The sequence below is a fragment of the Peromyscus californicus genome, unplaced genomic scaffold (genome assembly GCF_007827085.1).
Source record: "Peromyscus californicus insignis strain IS unplaced genomic scaffold, ASM782708v3 Scaffold_6__1_contigs__length_162567912, whole genome shotgun sequence".
Lineage (NCBI taxonomy): Eukaryota > Metazoa > Chordata > Mammalia > Rodentia > Cricetidae > Peromyscus > Peromyscus californicus.
This window is the reverse complement of record NW_026294584.1, coordinates 68,166,852-68,184,554: the sequence shown is the minus strand read 5'-3', so window position 1 is coordinate 68,184,554 and position 17,703 is coordinate 68,166,852. Positions and strand designations below refer to the sequence as shown.

Below are 17,703 nucleotides of genomic sequence, written 5' to 3'. Positions count from 1 at the left end.
TGCTCTCACACACGGAGATAATTTTATTGTTAAAAAAAAAAAGGAAAAAATCACAAAAAGTTTGTATAAAGACATACCTCTGTACTACATGGAGATTCTTCCTGCATGTTACAATGAAATTTCCTAATTACACACACATACACACACACACACACACACACACACACACACACACACACAAAATCATGTGCACAATTACACTTGTTAAAAAAATTAGCCGGGCGGTGGTGGCGCACGCCTTTAATCCCAGCACTCGGGAGGCAGAGACAGGCGGATCTCTGTGAGTTTGAGGCCAGCCTGGACTACCAAGTGAGTCCCAGGAAAGGCACAAAGCTACACAGAGAAACCCTGTCTCGAAAAAACAAAAAACAAAAAACAAAAAAAAAAAAATTAAATAGAAGGGCCTCCTGACAGACAATATGGTGAAAGCTGATGATTGACAAGTGGACCGAGGTAACAAGTCACTTGTGAAGATGTTTTAAAATGATTTCTCTTCTCTGTGTCACTGTTAGTGAATCTGTGACAGACTGGAATTTAAAACCAGACACCTCTCTGTGTAATTTCACAAGACTGAGGAAACCCTGAGATCCTAGCAGGATAAAAGAGAGACCACGAGAGCTGACGCACGTCATGTCCTTGTTCCTATATTCAGACACTCCCCTCTGATGGATCCCTTTACTCACTTAAAATGTTAAGCCTTTGATTTGATAGAAAACTATCTGGCCACTGGAACCAAGCACAAATGCACAGGGATCCAACCGTAGTCCTAAGAATATGAAGCCCTTCATCAGCTGTAACAGGCTTCCTGAACAGCCTCAGCTCCACGGGGGACCCACAGGAAATGATTTTCCTCTTCTCCCATCAGCCTCAGCTGGGCCTTGCAACTCTCCCACTCCTGCTGGGTAGAGATCCATTAACGACACCCTGGGCAGACGCCATAACTTCCTTGGTCACTTCTTGATATTAAAAAACTCTGTCAAGTCTGGGTGCACTCACCAACCTCATATCCAAGGCAAACTGTTCCCTCCCTCAACACTGGCTGACCTGTGGGCCAGGAAGATGCTCAGGGAGAATGGTCCGCCTGCCCTCACCACCTCAGTGTGGTGGGAGGGAAAATGGTAATCCACGTCCCCTTCTCCAGAGTGTCTGGGTGGACAGAGCGTGAAGGGAACTCAGGCTATGAGACGCTTGTATAGTCTGTGTGAAGCTGCCACCTCTCCTGGGGAACTACTCAGGCAGCCGGACCAGGCTTTCCCAGTGCCTAAGTCGTTGACCTGGGGGCCTAGATGCTGCTTGCTTTCTTCCTTCTAATTCTCATTTGTTCTCCATGGACCCTCCTGTTGCCAGGAAGAAAGGCCCTGTCACCTTTCCAGTAAAAACTTGGTGCAAAGACAAGACCAGATACACCAGTCGTGAGAAAACAGGAAAGGCCATTGTGGAGCTTATATGTCCCAGGAAGCTACCCAGAAGTCTCACAATCCCCTACACACACACACACACACACACACACACACACACACACACACACACACACACACACCAGAATCCTGCAGCACAGAGGGATTTCTCCTAGGAAAGACCACTGAGAGCTGCTAGGAGGGTATTTGCTCTGAAGCCTTAGCCAGGCCGAGATTTTCCCGGAGAGTTCAGAGTTCTGGGGAAGGCTCATTGAGGTCTTTTTATTTTAAGCATGAGCATTTTGGTTGTGTGATGTATGTGTGCCATGCGCATCCCTGGTGGCCAGTGGAGGTCAGAGGAACCCAGACCTTCTGCAAGAACAACGGCTCGTAGCCACTGCACCATCTCTCCAGCCCTGTCAGGAGAGATTTTGATACCAAAAAGAATCGTGGAAACAGGTTTCTTCTGGCATAATTTTAAGTGAGCATCCAATTCAGTTTATAGATGATTGATGTTTGGGAAGACAATTCCTAAATAATCACGAACTCTCAAGTGATTCATCCTGGATTTCCTCAAAACATTGGTTTTTTACAGCAGAAAAAAACATGGAAAGGTCTCTCTCTCTCTCTTTCTCTTCTCTTCTCTCTCTCCTCTCTCTCTCCTCTCTCTCTTCTCTCTCTCTCTCTCTCTCTCTCTCTCTCTCTCTCTCTCTCTCTCTCTCTCTCACACACACACACACACACACACACACACACACACACACACACACACACACAGCCCTCTCTCCCAGCACTTCCCTTCCCCAGGGAACCTACCTGGATTGGTGCCACCCTACATCCCAGCCAGAGCCTGGGAAGTGGCAGAGCCTTCAGGGAAAGCTGGAATTAGACTGGTCTGATATAGCAACAATCTTCATGGAAGTGATTTCTGCATGGTCTCAACATCACATTCCATACATCATGCTATGACAATGACCTTGGAAAATACAAAAAAAAAAAAAAAGGAAAAAGTATCCTGACTCTGGGCAATTTCTCATGAAAGAAATGAAAGGCCAGTGCTCACCTAACTGTGACTGAGGAAATGGAATAGACCCGAAGATGAGTGTACTGGCGTCTGTGTCCTGTGTTCTTTTTTTCCTTCTTAAAGATCTGCTTGGGACATCACATAGTACCCCTCCTTTAGAAGTCAGAAAGTTATCACACTGCATAATGAGTGAACCAAGCTGTATGCTCTTTTCTGAACACCCTGGCTTCTGTACCTGTGTCTACATAAATTCCTTATCAGGAAAGCCTGTTTCCTACCAATCAAAATTCCTGGAGATGGGTCAAATTTGGATACAGGTGCCTGCAACAGAAAACCTAAATAATACTGTTGTAACCAAGAAAGACTTATTTCTTCTGACATAAAAATGTATGAAAAAAAAAAAAAAAAGGAGTTCTGAGCCGGTGTGAGAACTCCACACGGTCAATAGGGAACCCAATCCCTGGCCATCTTTCCCTCCACTGGGCCTCAGCAAGCTACTGCTTTCTGAGGAGCACAAACAGAGCCAAGGCAAAGGAATTCTCTATTTCAGAGAAACTTTTCTTCAAGCACTACCCAGTGATTTCCTCTTCTGTGCAAACTACAATTCTCTCCTGCTAATAGGAAACAATGCGGTCCTTCCCCTCCGGGATGGGGCCCCAACCATTGTTACTGTGAAACTAAAAGGCCAGAGTGTGGCTAGTGGATGGGCAACCTCTACAAGCTCACGTCCTTGCTGTATAAAACACGTCTCACATTTTCATTGTCTCATTCACTAGACAGCAGTGAGCCACTGAGTTTGGGCTGGGGACTATTTGAGCATCACGGGCTGTTGGGCATACCCGTAGTTTCTAACTATAGTGTCACCTGTTAGGTGCCAATGGGACCACGCTACAACTGTGACAACCCAAAATGTCTCTCGACGCTGCCAAATGTTCCCTGGAGGTCCGAATAATCCTTATTAGGAACCACTTAATTAAATCGTTCCCTCCTAAAACTTGTGACTATTTACTGCGATAGTGATCATGTCTGTTCTAACACTGAGTGCTATTCCGTTAACACTAATCTCTATACATGGAAACGGGCCTTAGAAAGAATTGTCTGACGAAACAGGAGGCGACAAATTGCTTCCACTGATATCGACCCGCCTTAAAGGTCACACGCTTTCCTCCACGCACTGCCCTGTCCACCAGCATGCCACAGCATGCCCTCCAGCTCTCTAACATATTAAGCATGCAGAAAACATCTGCTGAATTAAGTTCAATGAAAACAAATACAGGAGCCCAGGACTAAATCCTTAGTCATGTGTTGGTTTGTTTTTTGTTTTTTAATTTATTTATTATGTACAGTGTTCCACCTGCATGTATGCCTGCAGGCCAGAAGAGGGCACCAGATCTCATTACAGATGGTTGTGAGCCACCATGTGGTTGCTGAGAACTGAACTCAGGACCTCTGGGAGCTCAGCCAGTGTTAACTGCTGAGCCATCTCTCCAACCCTATCCTTACTGTTTTAAAACACCACACACAGATGTAGAAGGGAGGAAGAGGTGAGAGAGAGGAAGGAAAAGAAGGAGCGGAGGAGGAGGGAGGAAGGGAGGGGATGGACTATGAATTCTGGGAAAGCACTGCTTTATCTCTTCCCTGAGGCATCTAACTGTAGAGCAGGAAAGGAGTACCCACCTCATCAGGAACAAGAGGCAGGGGGTGCAGCAACACAGGAGCAAGAGGGTACCACTGCCATCTTAGGCCATGAAAGAGCAAATAGTACTTTTTTCCTCTCCAGCAGACCAAGTGTTTGGGGGTACATGTCTATCTGTACTCACTCACTCACATGTGTGCATGTACAGGTATGCATGCATGCGTACATGCACATATACATGTAAAGGCCTCAGGTGCTGTTTCTTGTTTGTTTTTTCTTTTCTCTTTTCTTTCTTAAGAAACTCATCACATAGGTTAAGTCCCAGTGATCCACCTGTTTCTCCATCCTCAGCACCACGATGACAAGTGGGTCACCATAAAACTCAGGTCCTGCAAGGCAAGCACTTTGCCAGCTAAGCTATCTCCCTAGCTCCCAAAGAGCTCTTGTTGATGAAGTCCAACTTCCCAGAGAGGTACAGGAAATCTCAGTGATGATTGACAGGTGGAACTGGGGAGCAGTGACTGACTGACAGGTGCAACTGGGGAGCAGTGACTGACTGACAGGTGCAACCGGGGAGCGGTGACTGACAGGTGGAACTGGGGAGCAGAGACTGACAGGTGGAACTGGGGAGCAGTGACTGACTGACAGGTGGAACTGGGGAGCAGAGACTGACAGGTGGAACTGGGGAGCAGTGACTGACAGGTGGAACTGGGGAGCAGTGACTGACAGGTGAAACTGGGGAGCAGTGACTGACAGGTGAAACTGGGGAGCAGTGACTGACAGGTGGGATCAGGGAGCAGTGACTGACAGATGGAATTGGGGAACAGTGACTGACAGGTGGGATCGGGGAGCAGAGACTGATTGACAGGTGGGATCGGGGAGCGGTGGCCAGAGGTGCATTCTTCCTACAGAGGTCTCATGCTCCTCGGGTGATTTGCAGTCTGCTACAGATCTTATTCAGGAAATGGAACGAGACATTAAAGCAATTCAAATAAACCAGCCGCGTGCCCTGCCCCACCAGCAGGAAGTGTAGTAGACGCCTCCACACTGTCCCGTAGACAGCCGGCTGTAGCTCTGTGTTCAGTAGGATTCAGTTAGGAAACATTACCCAGAGAGCATCAGTCCCTCTTCACTATTCCCAGTCTATGTAAACTTCCATTTATTAATGGACTCAGTGTCTGGAATGTTTATCAGATGATGCATACGTCATTCACTGTTATCTTTAAATTGGGGGCATTTTGTTGCCTTTTGAAATAAATCCATATAATATAATATTTATCATCTTAACTTCCCATAAGTTTACAACTCAACAGATTAAGTACATTTCACTAATCTTTTTCTGGAGTCTGATTCTATTCTTTATATGCATGCTGATACAATGTAAGCATATGCAAAAAAACCAAAAAACCAACAAAAATCCCATGAAAACAACAAAGCTGATGGTTTTCGAGAGGTCTGGACTCTATTGCCTTCCATCATCCAGAAATGTTAAACTTTTCACCTAGACAGTTTTCTTCTACACTATCTTTAAGCATGTCTCAGAGGAGGCTCTGCTCCCAATCATTGTCTTCTCCCCTTTCATTCACCCATGGCTCTTGACATGCTGGACTGACCTGGGGCCCAAGTTCATTGATGGCCTGGAAACACCTGGAGAGGACAGCTTTCTGTGAGCAGTCGGATATGAGGAGACATTTCAGAACGGTTATGAAAAGGGGGCGTCTGATTAGTTTAATTCTCTTAAGAGATGAAAAGCCGTGATTGCCTGTGTGCTGTTTTGCAACACTGTCCCTTGAACTTGAGAACTCACTCACATTCTTCCCAATAGCTCATTATGTTACTCCCCATCTGTTTTCTATTAAAGTCAATTAAAAGGAACAACTTTGCACTTGACATCTGAGAATCCACATTAGCAACTAGCCCAAAATATGTCTGAAGATAAACTAATGAAAAGGTCCTTAGAGAACGCATCACGGCATTTTCCTCTCACAACACAAAATGAATGGGATGCATGTAACCCTAAATGCAGCTAAGGAAATAACAAGAATTATTACCCATATCCTCATCCTCAATCTAGGAACTAAAATATGAAAGGAGCCAAACAGGAAAATCACTATTAGAATCAGGAATGGAAGTAAATTTTAACTAGATTGATGTCAAATTAACATTCTCTTTGTGGAGATAGAAAAATATTATTTTAATCCTGAAGGAAAAATATCACAAAATTGATTTTACTTCTTGCCCAGATTTCTAGGCACTGGTATATTGTGGTTAATAAAGCAGAATTTATTGTTCCTCTTTTGTAAAATATGTAATAAAAGTAATTAGCTATGGTAAAGCATCACATAATTTTCACACTTTCAAAAATAATTGTGTCTTTTCCCTTTGTAATTTAAAACATAAAGTGGAGCCAACATTGCAAAATTACTTTTAACCACTGGGGGGCAGAAAATATTTCACATTTGTATGTTACCAGCTTTAAATTCTGAGGCTAAAAGGACAGGCTCCACTACAACAAAAGGTCTTTAGGTCTTTCTGTGTGCTGTATAGCACACTGCACACATAAGGCTCAGCTGACAGCCTTAAGGGTTTTTAAACTTTAAACTATAGATGGTCCCTCCATTCAACAGCTCACAGGAGGTGAAAGTAAACATCTTTTGAGTCTAGCATATCCTGCAGAAAAGCCAGGGTGCTTGAAACAAGCTAGCACTCCCCTGAGCACAAGCAAGGTTCTTTTCTATGTTAAAATAGCTGCAATGTGCTAGACTATGGTAGCCTCTGATCCCAGCACTCACGAGGCAGAGGCAGGTGGATCTCTTTGAGTTTGAGGCCAGCCTGGTCTACAGAGTAAATTCCAGGACAGTCAGGGCTGCAAAGAGAAACCCTGTCTCAAAAAAAACAAACAAACAAGAAAAAAAATCTGCAATACAAGGCGAAGATGGTAGAACTGGATTGTCTCTGAATTCAAAGCTATGAATGCTCAGCTGTTAATACTGGAGTCATTGTTATATGAACTTTCTTTACCACAAGCTAACAATAGCTCTAATGTGGTAAACACGTTCTTAGTTTCTTCTTAATGTATCTTGGTGACCTAATTAACATTTGTTTCCCTCCCAATGAAGCCATTTGCGTTTTAGTAACTAACGCATTACTTTGATTACCAAGTCCAACCTCTTCATGTTCTCTCTCTTCTGAACTAAAACTTGTCAAGGTAAATTACCCATTTGAATTTCCGTCTGAGCGGGTGACATTTTCACTACTGCCCCTTTCTCTTCCCTTCCTTGTCAATCTTGGCCATGTCCTACATCACTGGGCAGCGAGAGGGCGATGTTGGCAGGCTGGTGGAGAGATGGGACTTGGCCGGTAGTCAAAAACTACCCATCACTGAAGTCGGTGACTTCTCTGATGCATGAGGCTCTCACTTGCCAGTCAAACCTCATACAGCTTTTACCTTGTGTGGCTCTACTCACCACCCTAAATCACTTCAGCTCTCAAGAGCTTTTCCTTAACTTAATTCTTCTCCCGCCACTTCCCAGGTCTGTGCCCCACACTCACTAATAAACACAGAGCAGTGGCATGGCAAAGCTCGGAGAGGGACAGGGTGGCAGTCCGCTTGTGAATGCAGGGCCTTTAGACTACCACCAAGCATAGAAAGGTGGTGCAGGGACATGCTCAAAGTATGCATGCATTTGAGAATGTCATCACCAGGCCCATTATTTTGTATGGTTAATTTATGCTAATAGCAACAAGGAGAGGGCCTGTCGGGTAAAAGTAGCTACTATCAAGCCTGGCAGCCGGAGTTTGCCCCCTGGGATTCACATAGTGGAAGGAGAGAACCAAGTCCTGTATGCTAATCTTTGCCCTCCACATGAACACCATGACACATATGCATGCACACATGCACACACACACACACACACACACACACACACACACACACACACACACGCATGCACGCACTAAATAAATAAATATTTTTCAAAAGAAGAGAAAGATAGTATTTTGTATCAGGCTTTCTCTTTTGGGCCACCAACCAGCTCCCAAATCATGACACAGAGACTTCTTATTAGTTATGAATGCTTGGCCTAGCTTAGGCTCATCATCTCCCCCACACACACACACTGGTAGAACTGTTTGGGAAGGATTAAGAGGTGTGACCTTCTTGGAAGACATATGAACTCTCAGGTTTCAAAAGTCCATGCCATTCTCAGTTAGTGCATTCTCTCTCTCTGTGTCTCTGTGTGTCTCTGTGTGTCTCTCTGTCTCTCTCTCTGTCTCTCTGTCTCTCTCTCTGTCTCTCTCTCTCTCTCTCTCTCCTTGCAGCTTGTAGATCAGATATAAGCTCTCAGCTACTGCTCCAGTGTCACGCCTGCCTGCCTGCCTGCCTGCTGTCCCTGCCATGTTGGTCACAGACTCTCACCCTCTGGAACTGTAATTCCCTTCTAAACCCTTTCTCCTTTAAGTCGCCTTGGCCATGGTATTTCTTCAAAACAACAGAAAAGTAACTAAGACACAGTTTAAGGATACGGTCCATTTTGGCAGAGAAATCAAGGCAGCAAGAGCTTGAAATAGCTGGTTGCATTGCATTCACAGTCGGAAGCAGGGAGGGGAATGCACGCTACTTCTCACTTCCCTTTCTCCACTATATAGCCAGGACCCCAACCAGGGAACAATGGGGCCACCATAGTTTGCAGGCCCCACATACCCCCTGTGTCCCCTTGATGCCCTGGTAATGATCAATTGACCACATACTTTGGATCTGTCTCTGGTTCCCTATTTCATTCCACCAGTACGTGTCTATTACAGTGCCGGTGCTTACCGTTTCCAGTCTACAGCTCCGTGACATAATGCTAAGTCATAAGTCAAGGAGTGTGATGTTCACAGCTCTTTTGTTCTCAGGATTACTTTAGCTTTTAGGAGTCTTTAGGATTCCATATTTAATTTTGAGATTGATTTTTTTTTATTTGTATAAAATCTGATTAAAAAGTGGGGAGAGAGGAGCTGCAGAGACGACTCAGTAGGTAAGAGTGCTTGCTGGTGCCGGGCGATGGTGGCGCACGCCTTTAATCCCAGCACTCGGGAGGCAGAGCCAGGCACCAGGCGGCTCTCTGTGAGTTCGAGGACAGCCTGGTCTACAGAGTGAGATCCAGGAAAGGCACAAAGCTACACAGAGAAACCTTATCTCGAAAAACCAAAAAAAAAAAAAAAAAAGTGCTTGCTGATCAAGTTCTGATCCCAGCACCCAAGTAGGAAGTTGGTGTCAGAACATATTATGCCTGTAAGGTGCTGTGGGTGGGTAGAGACAGCCTAGCTCCCAGTCCAGCCAGACACTCTGTCTCAAAGAATTAAGGTAGATTAACCTGATGTCCTCATCTTCCCTCTGGGAGCACTCACACATAAGTGCAAGAAACCCATACACACATGCACATACCACACACACATACAACACACACATACACATATGCCACATATACCACACATGTGTGCATATACCATACACACATATACCACACTCACAAATACATATATACTACACACACATACACATGTACATACATCACACACATACATCTGACACACACAAACACACACAAGCAAGCAAATATTTGAAGAAGCATGACTTCAAAGATGCTACAAAAAATAGCCAATGGCAATATAAAAAGGTACCCAACAACATTAATTATCCAGTAGATACAAATCAAAACAACTCAGAGATACCACCTCACTGCTGTTAAGATGGCTTTCACCAAAAAATGAAAGAGAATACAGGCCGGCACAGGTGTGGGGAAAAGTGAACATGTGTATGCTATGGGGGGATGTAGAACGCTATAGCCAGTCTGTTAAACAGGATGGAGATTTCTGAAGAAGTACAGCTGCCCTGTGACCCAGCAATCCATCTCTGGGCATTATTCAAAGTAAATGAAATCACCATCCCTTAAGGATATCTATATTCCTATGTTCACTGCATATATTCTACATATACAATATATATATTGAATTGTATATATCGCAGTTGATTAACTTATATTATCGATATAAATATATGCATGGCTTGTGTTATGTGTGAATGTGGGATATATATATTGTATTGTGTGTGTGCATATGTACATATATATTTATATACTCATTCCTAAAAAAAATCATTCCTAAAAAATTACTCATTCCTAAAAAAAAGAGAGAGAGATCTTCTTACAAATCAAAATATGGATAAGCATCAAAGATACTGTGGTAAATAAAACCAGCCAGACACAGAAAAAAATATTGCATGATCTCTTACATACGAAATCTAAATTGGGTTCTTTCTATTCTTCAAATATTAGCCAGTCAGCTGGGCATAGTGGCACCCCTTTAATCCCAGCACTCAGAAAGCAGAGGCAGGTGCATCTCTGTGAGTCTGAGGTCAGTCTGCTCTACATGGAGAGCTCCAGGACAGCCAAAACTGTAAAGAGAGACCATGTCTCAAAACTAAATGAACAAATAAACAGAAGCTAGCCGGTCTGTTATATTCAGATACAATAACAGAAAACGGGCTAAGACAACTACTCAAGAGAAAACAATTATTAAGTCATTCAAAGGGGCCCATGAGGCCACACTACTCCCCGAGAGACTGCTGGCAGTGGGCGGTTGCTGGGAGAGGGGATGCCACTTTCTTCAGTGGTCTGGGCACTGACGAGTTGCCCATGCTCCAGTAAATAACCTCCGGGTCACGATCATGCAGACAGTTCTAATTAAACTCAGTGGGTCACACACAGAAAGAGGATGTGAAAGCAGGAGAAAGGCTTGGTGGGGAGAAGCACGGAGTGGATGAGAGAGGGGGATGGAGGTGAGGATAACGAAAATTCAGTGACTAGCAAACAGAGGGGAAAGTCATTTAACCCGCTGCCAGCGTGATTTTCAAAGCAGAACGTGCATGCGCACTAGTTGTCTTCCTGGTGAGTAGATACACACCCTGAGACCAGCCAGGTATGAAATTTCATGTTTTTAAATGTAAATTTTTAAAAAGCACTGACAGGGACTTTCCATCTTCTAGGCAAGGAATAAGATCCAGTTTTTCTTCATTTAAGAAATATTCTTACCTGCCAAGAAGTTCCCTCAAAAACTTAATTCATTTCTCAAATGCCACTTTGTTAAAGGTCTCTATAAGATTTAAAAGAAAGGTTATAGACTATAATTCAATCTTTAAATTATTATATATGTCCTGCAAATTCTTTAAGTGAAGATAAATGGTCTCATTGTGATCTGGAATTTTTGCCAACCCAGATACAATATTCTAGGCATATTTCTTTTCATTCCTAAGTTTTACCTTCCATGTGTGAAGAACTACCAGGATAGGGAAATTAGCAAGGATCAAACTGGCCGACGTAGAAAGGTGATGTGAGGGTGTCAAGGACATACATCCATGAGCAGGTCACCTGTGTTGTATAGGTCACACACACACACATTACCTGTTGGCTGAAGCACATGAGTTCAACTCCAAGCACTGGGGATCAAGTGTGCTGGTCAAACATGTAGACTGAATCCTGACATTGTCTGTGAGAGCTTGCAGAGGAGAGGCATTTCCAAACAACAGCTGTTTTGAAAAGATAAGACTGTGTTGCTCTCCTCTACATTTTAGCTGAAAAACTCAATGGTAAAAATAATTACATTTCTCTACCCTTTACACTCACTTGAATTAAAATAAAATTTAAATACACTACAGCCTGGAGGTTATGGCCATATTGCTAGAGGCCTGCCTGCCCCTTTAAGACAGTGGTTGCTCTTAAAAGGGCTATCTCTCTGCCGGGGGTGGGGGGTGGGGGAGTGAGGGAGTGAGGAAGTGGGGGAGTGAGAGAGTGAGGGGGTGGGGGTGTGAGGGTGGTGGTGGGTCAGATCATGACCCCCTGCTATTCCATCCCTGAACAGAGAGTGAAGAGCTGTCGTCCTGTGTTGTGTTTTTACAGCTCATAATTTATGGTCGTAACCCGTATCTGGCTATCCCGTGCTCACTGTCACGTGTGTGGTGTTGAACTAAGTCACATGATATAAAACATCCAGCTACCCTGAAAGGTTGTAGAAGTTGGGTATCTCCTTCGCTGGGGATTTCTCTCGAGGCTGCTCTGGTGTGTGCCTGTCCCTCACACCCACACAGTCCTCTTCCGGCTGCTTCCTTACCTCCTGTCTTTTGTTCTCACTAGTGAGGCTTCCCTATGAAAGGTTTACAACAAGCCCCCACGGTCAGGCGTGTTTGCATATGCCTGGCAGACATTTCCGCCTAGCCAGGTCCAGGTCAGGATAGCCATTTCCGGGTCAGGGCATCTCGCGTGACCAAGATCCGTGACGTTCCACTAGCCACGTAGGCGCGCAACGTGGCCATGTGATCTATGCGCTTGCGTGTAGTAGTGACGCTGATCTGTCCACGCCCAGCCTTTAAAATCCGGCGCCATGTTCCTGGTTCCTTCTTCTTCTTCCTCCTTCTTCTCCACACACGTGTTTCCCGCAGGCCTGTTCACTCTCTGTCCCTTTACCTTTAATAAAACTCTTGTTAGCGGATTCTGTCGTGTTTCGTGGCATTTCCTTGCAGGGTAAGAACACAACACAGCCGAAAAACTAACACCCTCCAGCTTTTAAAGAGAAGTTTCTCCTTCCATTGAAGACCCTGACAGATTCTTTCTAATGTTCTCCCAGGCAATGATAGGCCAGCTTCCTTTCATGAACCAACTATACATTATTTTCCCCTTTTAAAATTATGTTTAACATACATTCAACCTAGAGTTGCCACAGCCTCCCTACTGTTTTCACCGTCCACAGACACAGACCAACGGTGAATCTTCATCAACTATATCTCACTCAACTATCAGGCTCAGTTTCTTCCCACAAACACTCAAGCCATGACTAAACGGGACCAAAGCCCAACACAGAGAAACTTAGTATAGAAAGTACTAGAAGGATGGAGTTAGGATGTAAATGTGCAATGACCCTCAACAGGCCATGTTTCTCAATGTTTGATCCTCAGCTGGAGGCACTGTTTGGGGACATTCTGCAACCTTTGGGACATGGGGCCTAGCTGGCAGATGTAGACCATGGAGGGCAGGCCTTGAAGGTTGATAACTCAGGCCTGCGCTGGGTCCTGTTCTTTGCTGGCTGATCCACCAGAGATGTGAACAAGCTGCCCATAAGCTCTCGCCACCTCCAACAGAGCATCCAGCCACTGTCTTCACCTGGAGCAAGCTTCCCTCTGAAACCAGCAGGCATTTTGTCACAGCAATGGAGAAGAGTAATCCAGATGGGGACGCAGAATGAGCTGGTCAGACGGGGAGTTACATGGGAGGTCCTACACAGAGGAGCCTCAAAATGCCAAAAGATTAGGATGGACTTCAATCAGAAACTGGAAAACCAAAGCGATGGGTACCTGTCAAAGCCGCCTTTCCTTCGCCAGCAGGGTCTAGTCTTCAGGCTCAGGGGTGGCCACACACTACCGTTCTATTGTTGTGAAGAGACACCGTGACCAAGGCAGCTTAAGAAAGAAAGCATTTAATTGGGGGCTTGCTTACAGCCTCAGAGGAATTCATTCTTGCCTCATTTTTCGTTCCCACTGCCCAAATGGTATCTTCCAGCGTCTAGTTTCTTTCAGGTTGTTCTTCAACGGCACAAACTCAGAAACTGAAGTCTGGTTGGCATCTTTATTCTGACCTCGCCCTTCTCTTTCTTTGCACAGGGTCTTATTAATGTAGTCCAGGTCAGCTTCAGCGTCACTGCAGCTGAGGATGACCTTGAACTTTCTGAGACTCGTGGTCCATCTTCTACGTGCCGGGATTACAGGAGTGCACACCTCTCCAGTTTTGTTGTTTGTTTGTTTTATTAGTTTCTGTCAAGGTTGCAGCCAGAACTGAGGAAATGCAGGAGGGACCAGGCCTTTGGGACAGACAGATAAACTGTTTCCACACTCCACAATTACATCTGTCCCAAGGTCAAGGAAAGAGAAGAGGCTCAAAATGAGCTTGTAGAATCCCACGGACCCCACCTTGGAGCTCAGCAGCGCTGGAAATAAATTCAAAAGACTAGTGAAAACAAAGGACTTTTTAATACTCAGTTCTGGGAAAGTAACGCCAGCACTGAGAAAAGCCAAACACAAATTAGTACGGCTGGCGTACTAATTTGAAGCAAGACAACGGTTTTTAAATTCCTCTGATGTCGAGAAATTCCATCCACTCTTCCATCCGGCAGAACTTGCCCCCTTCCCAAATTCCCCATCCTATTGGTCTAGGACAAGAGCTTTATCCATAACTTGGGCCATGAGACTGCCTGCCCCATTCTCTGATCTAGTGCTCAGCAGGCTACCAGGAGCTCTCCAATTCTTCTTCAGCTGTGAGACAGGCTGGGGGAAGCGCCAGCCAGGAGAAGGGGTACCTCTGTCACTCTGACGAACTTAAAGCGCACCTCATACTGCAAACGGACTATAGCAATGTTTCTTACACCAAGACCTTCCGGCTCTCCTCCCCCAGGGCCAGAGCTTTTTTGCTCAACTCAGACCTTGAGAAAGCATACTCAGCACTAGGGCAACCATAGCCCAGGGTCCAGGAAGGAAAGGAGGATTGCCAGGCAGGCGCCACCAGAGGGCGCCTGGAGTCAGCCTAAGGCCCGGCATGAGGGAGACGGGGCGGGGCGGGGCCTAGGGTCGGGTTGGTGCCCGTAGGAGGCGGGGGATGGGAGAGGCGGGGCCTTGGAAGCAGAGGGGAGGAGAGGATGAGGCCTGAAGGAGGCAAGGCCCAGGGGCGGTGACGAGACAGGCGTGTAGGGAGGGACCTGGCTGAAGCCCGTAAAGGGCGATGCGCAGGGCCGTGTGGGGACCAGAGGGTGCGAGGCCCCAGCCACAGCAGAGAGGGAGGGGCTGGGGCGGGGCCTGAAGCTGGGGCGGGGCCTGAGACTTGGGGAGGGGCCTGAGCCTGGGGCGGGACCTGAGGTTGGGGGCGGGGCCTGAGGCTTAGGGGCGGGGCCTGAGGCTTGGGGAGGGGCCTGAGGCTTAGGGGCAGGGCCTGAGGCTGGGGGCGGGGCCTGGGCTTGAAGGCTAGGACCCCCGGGGCGGAGGGTGGGGTCGAGGGCGGAAAAGCCCTTGTCCCACCTTCTCCCTCGCCGCAAAGCCCTCTCGCCGCACTTCCGGCCCCGCTCCCAATCCTTGGTGGCCCGGGATCTCCTGAGGGTCTCCCTAAACAACCTGAGTGAGCTTCCCGCGGCTCATCGGCCTGCGCTCTGGGCCCGCCACCGGGTGCCCCACCCTCAGGATGTGTTACCTAAGTGCGCGGTCACCGTCGCCGTCACAGGCAGCCTCAACCCCACCCCCGGCCAGCTCGTGTCCCTCCGGCCTTCCTCCCCCGCACCTGCCCGCACGCTCCCGGGGCCCGCAGGTGCGGAAGACCGCGAAATTTCACGCCCCGCGGAGACCCGCCAGCTCCTGTGACAAGAAGGGGAGGCGCGGTCGGGCGGAGCTCCCGGGCAGATGTGCCAGGTGCGTGCGACCCCTGGTGGCCGTGGGCGGGCGCGACGGCCCTGCGGTCTCCGAGTCCTCCCACCAGAGGGCGTCTCTCCAGGGCTGTGGGGAACCCAGTGTCCCCAACTGGGGCCAGAGGTGCCGGACCACCTAGTTTAGCTGTCTACGAAAGAGCCCTTGTCCAAAATCCTAATACCTTTAGAGCAGTGGTTCTCAACCTTCCTAATGCTGCGACCCTTTAACACAGCCCCTCATGTTGTGGTGACCCCGACCATAACAGTGTTTTTGTTGCTGCTTCATACCTGTAATTTTGCTACTGCTATGAATCGCAATGTAAACATCTGTTTTCTGATGGTCTTAGGTGACCCCTGTGAGAGGGTTGTTCAACCCCAACAAGGTTTAGAACTGCTGCTTGAGAGGAAGGCTCTTGACCTGTTAGTGAGTCAGTCTCCCTGCTTCTTGAAGCCAGCTGATTGTTCTTGACTAGTGTTAAATTGGAGGCAAGACGTAATTGCAGAAGGGGGCTTGTTCGTTACAGGTTCTCCAGGAGTTCGTTTCAACTCCTCGGGTTTGCTTCAGCTGAAGTGGTTCCCACAGAAGTGTACTTTTATTACAGAAGTTGCTGCTTGTTACAGGTTTGGCAGGGTCCACGGACCCTCAGAGCAGTAAGAAAGTAGCCTCTGATTTTTATGCATTGATGAGTTGAATTCTGGCAGCAGAAAATGTTTCCTTTCCTACCTAAGGCAAAGTCATAGTAATACTAACCAAGACAGTTTCCAAAACCAGATGCGCCTTCATCTTTCATTTATCTATTTACTCTCCAGGCTGCCTGCATCTAGGCAAGAAGCATGGAGGTAATCCACGGCAGGCCCTGCTGCTGCAGGGAGCTTGAAGGGGCCGACCTCCTGTCAAACACCTTTTACTCAAATCAGGTGCACACGCCGTTTGAAACAGCTACTCGCCCAACTGCTTCAGAAGACAGGTAAAAGGAAAATTAGAAAAATGCAAAAAAAAAAAAAAAGTTTCATGACGTTAATGACTTTCTCTATAACACACACAAACACTTCAGCTCTCCTGTGACTAAACTTTGTGTGGTTAATCTGTTAATGTTGGAAAAGAACAATGCTGTATCCTGTAAAAAAGCAGACATCAAATTCTACTACATTCTAGAAGTGTGTGTGTGTGTATGAGTGTGTGTGTGTGTGTGTTGTGGGAATTGAACCCAGACCTTGTGCCTGCTAGGCAAACACTGCACCACCAAGCTACACCTCCAGCTCTGTTCTAGAACTCTAGAATGGTCCGGTCTTTGGCTTGGAGATCCATCTGTTTAACTGTGGTATTCACTAATAGTGTATTCACCAACACCTCTGCCCAGAAATACTCCCGGAGTCTGTTGCTAACACTGTTGCTGTGTAAGCCCTGCCCCATGTGTGGTTGTAACGCTTTTACTGTTCCTAACAGCCGTGTCAGTGAGCACTGTTACCCTCTATGATGGGTAGGGTACAAATACTTTGCCAAAATCCCTGCCTCAGCTTTTTTTCTGCTTGATGTCCTTGAACCATTTTGAGAGGAAGAATAAGTTTGTTTTTAGGTGCCTTGTGTAGTTATGTTCTTTTTTGTGCGTTTCTAACTTCACCTGACCAAATCCCCGAAAGTACTCTGTAAGAGGACAGGAGATCGCCCAGCTAGCTGGTAAAGTGCTGACCACACAAGCATGAAGATGAGTTTGATCCCCAGTGTCTGCATAAAAAGCCATGTGTGGCAGTGTGAACCTGTTATCGCAGTGCTGAGGAGGCAGAGACAGAAGGATCCCCTGGGATCCCCCGGGCTCAGTAACCAGACAGTCTAGTAAAATCAGTAAGCACCAGGTTCAGTGAGAAACCCTGTCTCAACAATAAAGTGGAGAGTGGTGGAGGAAGGCAGTTTATGTCACTTTCTGGCCTCACACATCTGTACAGAAACACATACACAAACTTTTTTAAAAATTAATTTTAGGAAATTAAACAGGAAGCCACCTTACCTCAGTTTAAACACTTAAGGGTGGTGCTCGGAAGAGAGCTCCGCAGTTAAGAGCACTTGCTGCTCCTCCAAAGGACCTAAGTTTGGTTCTAAGAAGCCAGGCTTGGTTCTCATCTCTTCATCAGACAGCTCACAACCACCAGTAACTCTAGTTCCTGAAGATTCA

General features: G+C 46.5%; 1 protein-coding gene and 1 long non-coding RNA gene across 2 annotated transcripts in view; one reads left to right on the top strand and one right to left on the bottom strand.

Annotated features, from left to right (window-relative positions):
* Positions 1 to 2,164: 2,164 nt before the first annotated feature.
* Positions 2,165 to 14,067, bottom strand: LOC128100011 (uncharacterized). Its single transcript, XR_008214640.1, has 3 exons — positions 12,206 to 14,067; positions 11,500 to 11,624; positions 2,165 to 2,373 (listed from the first exon to the last, which is right to left on the bottom strand). It is a non-coding gene; the product is annotated as an uncharacterized LOC128100011 (long non-coding RNA).
* A 1,023-nt stretch (positions 14,068 to 15,090) lies between these two features.
* Positions 15,091 to 17,703, top strand: part of CUNH7orf31 (chromosome unknown C7orf31 homolog) — a 39,690-nt gene continuing 37,077 nt past the window's right edge. The window contains exons 1-2 of the mRNA XM_052720398.1: positions 15,091 to 15,536; positions 16,343 to 16,500. Of these exons, the coding sequence (XP_052576358.1) occupies positions 16,367 to 16,500 (134 nt within the window). The 5' untranslated portion in view covers positions 15,091 to 15,536; positions 16,343 to 16,366. The remainder of the gene's footprint in view (positions 15,537 to 16,342; positions 16,501 to 17,703) is intronic.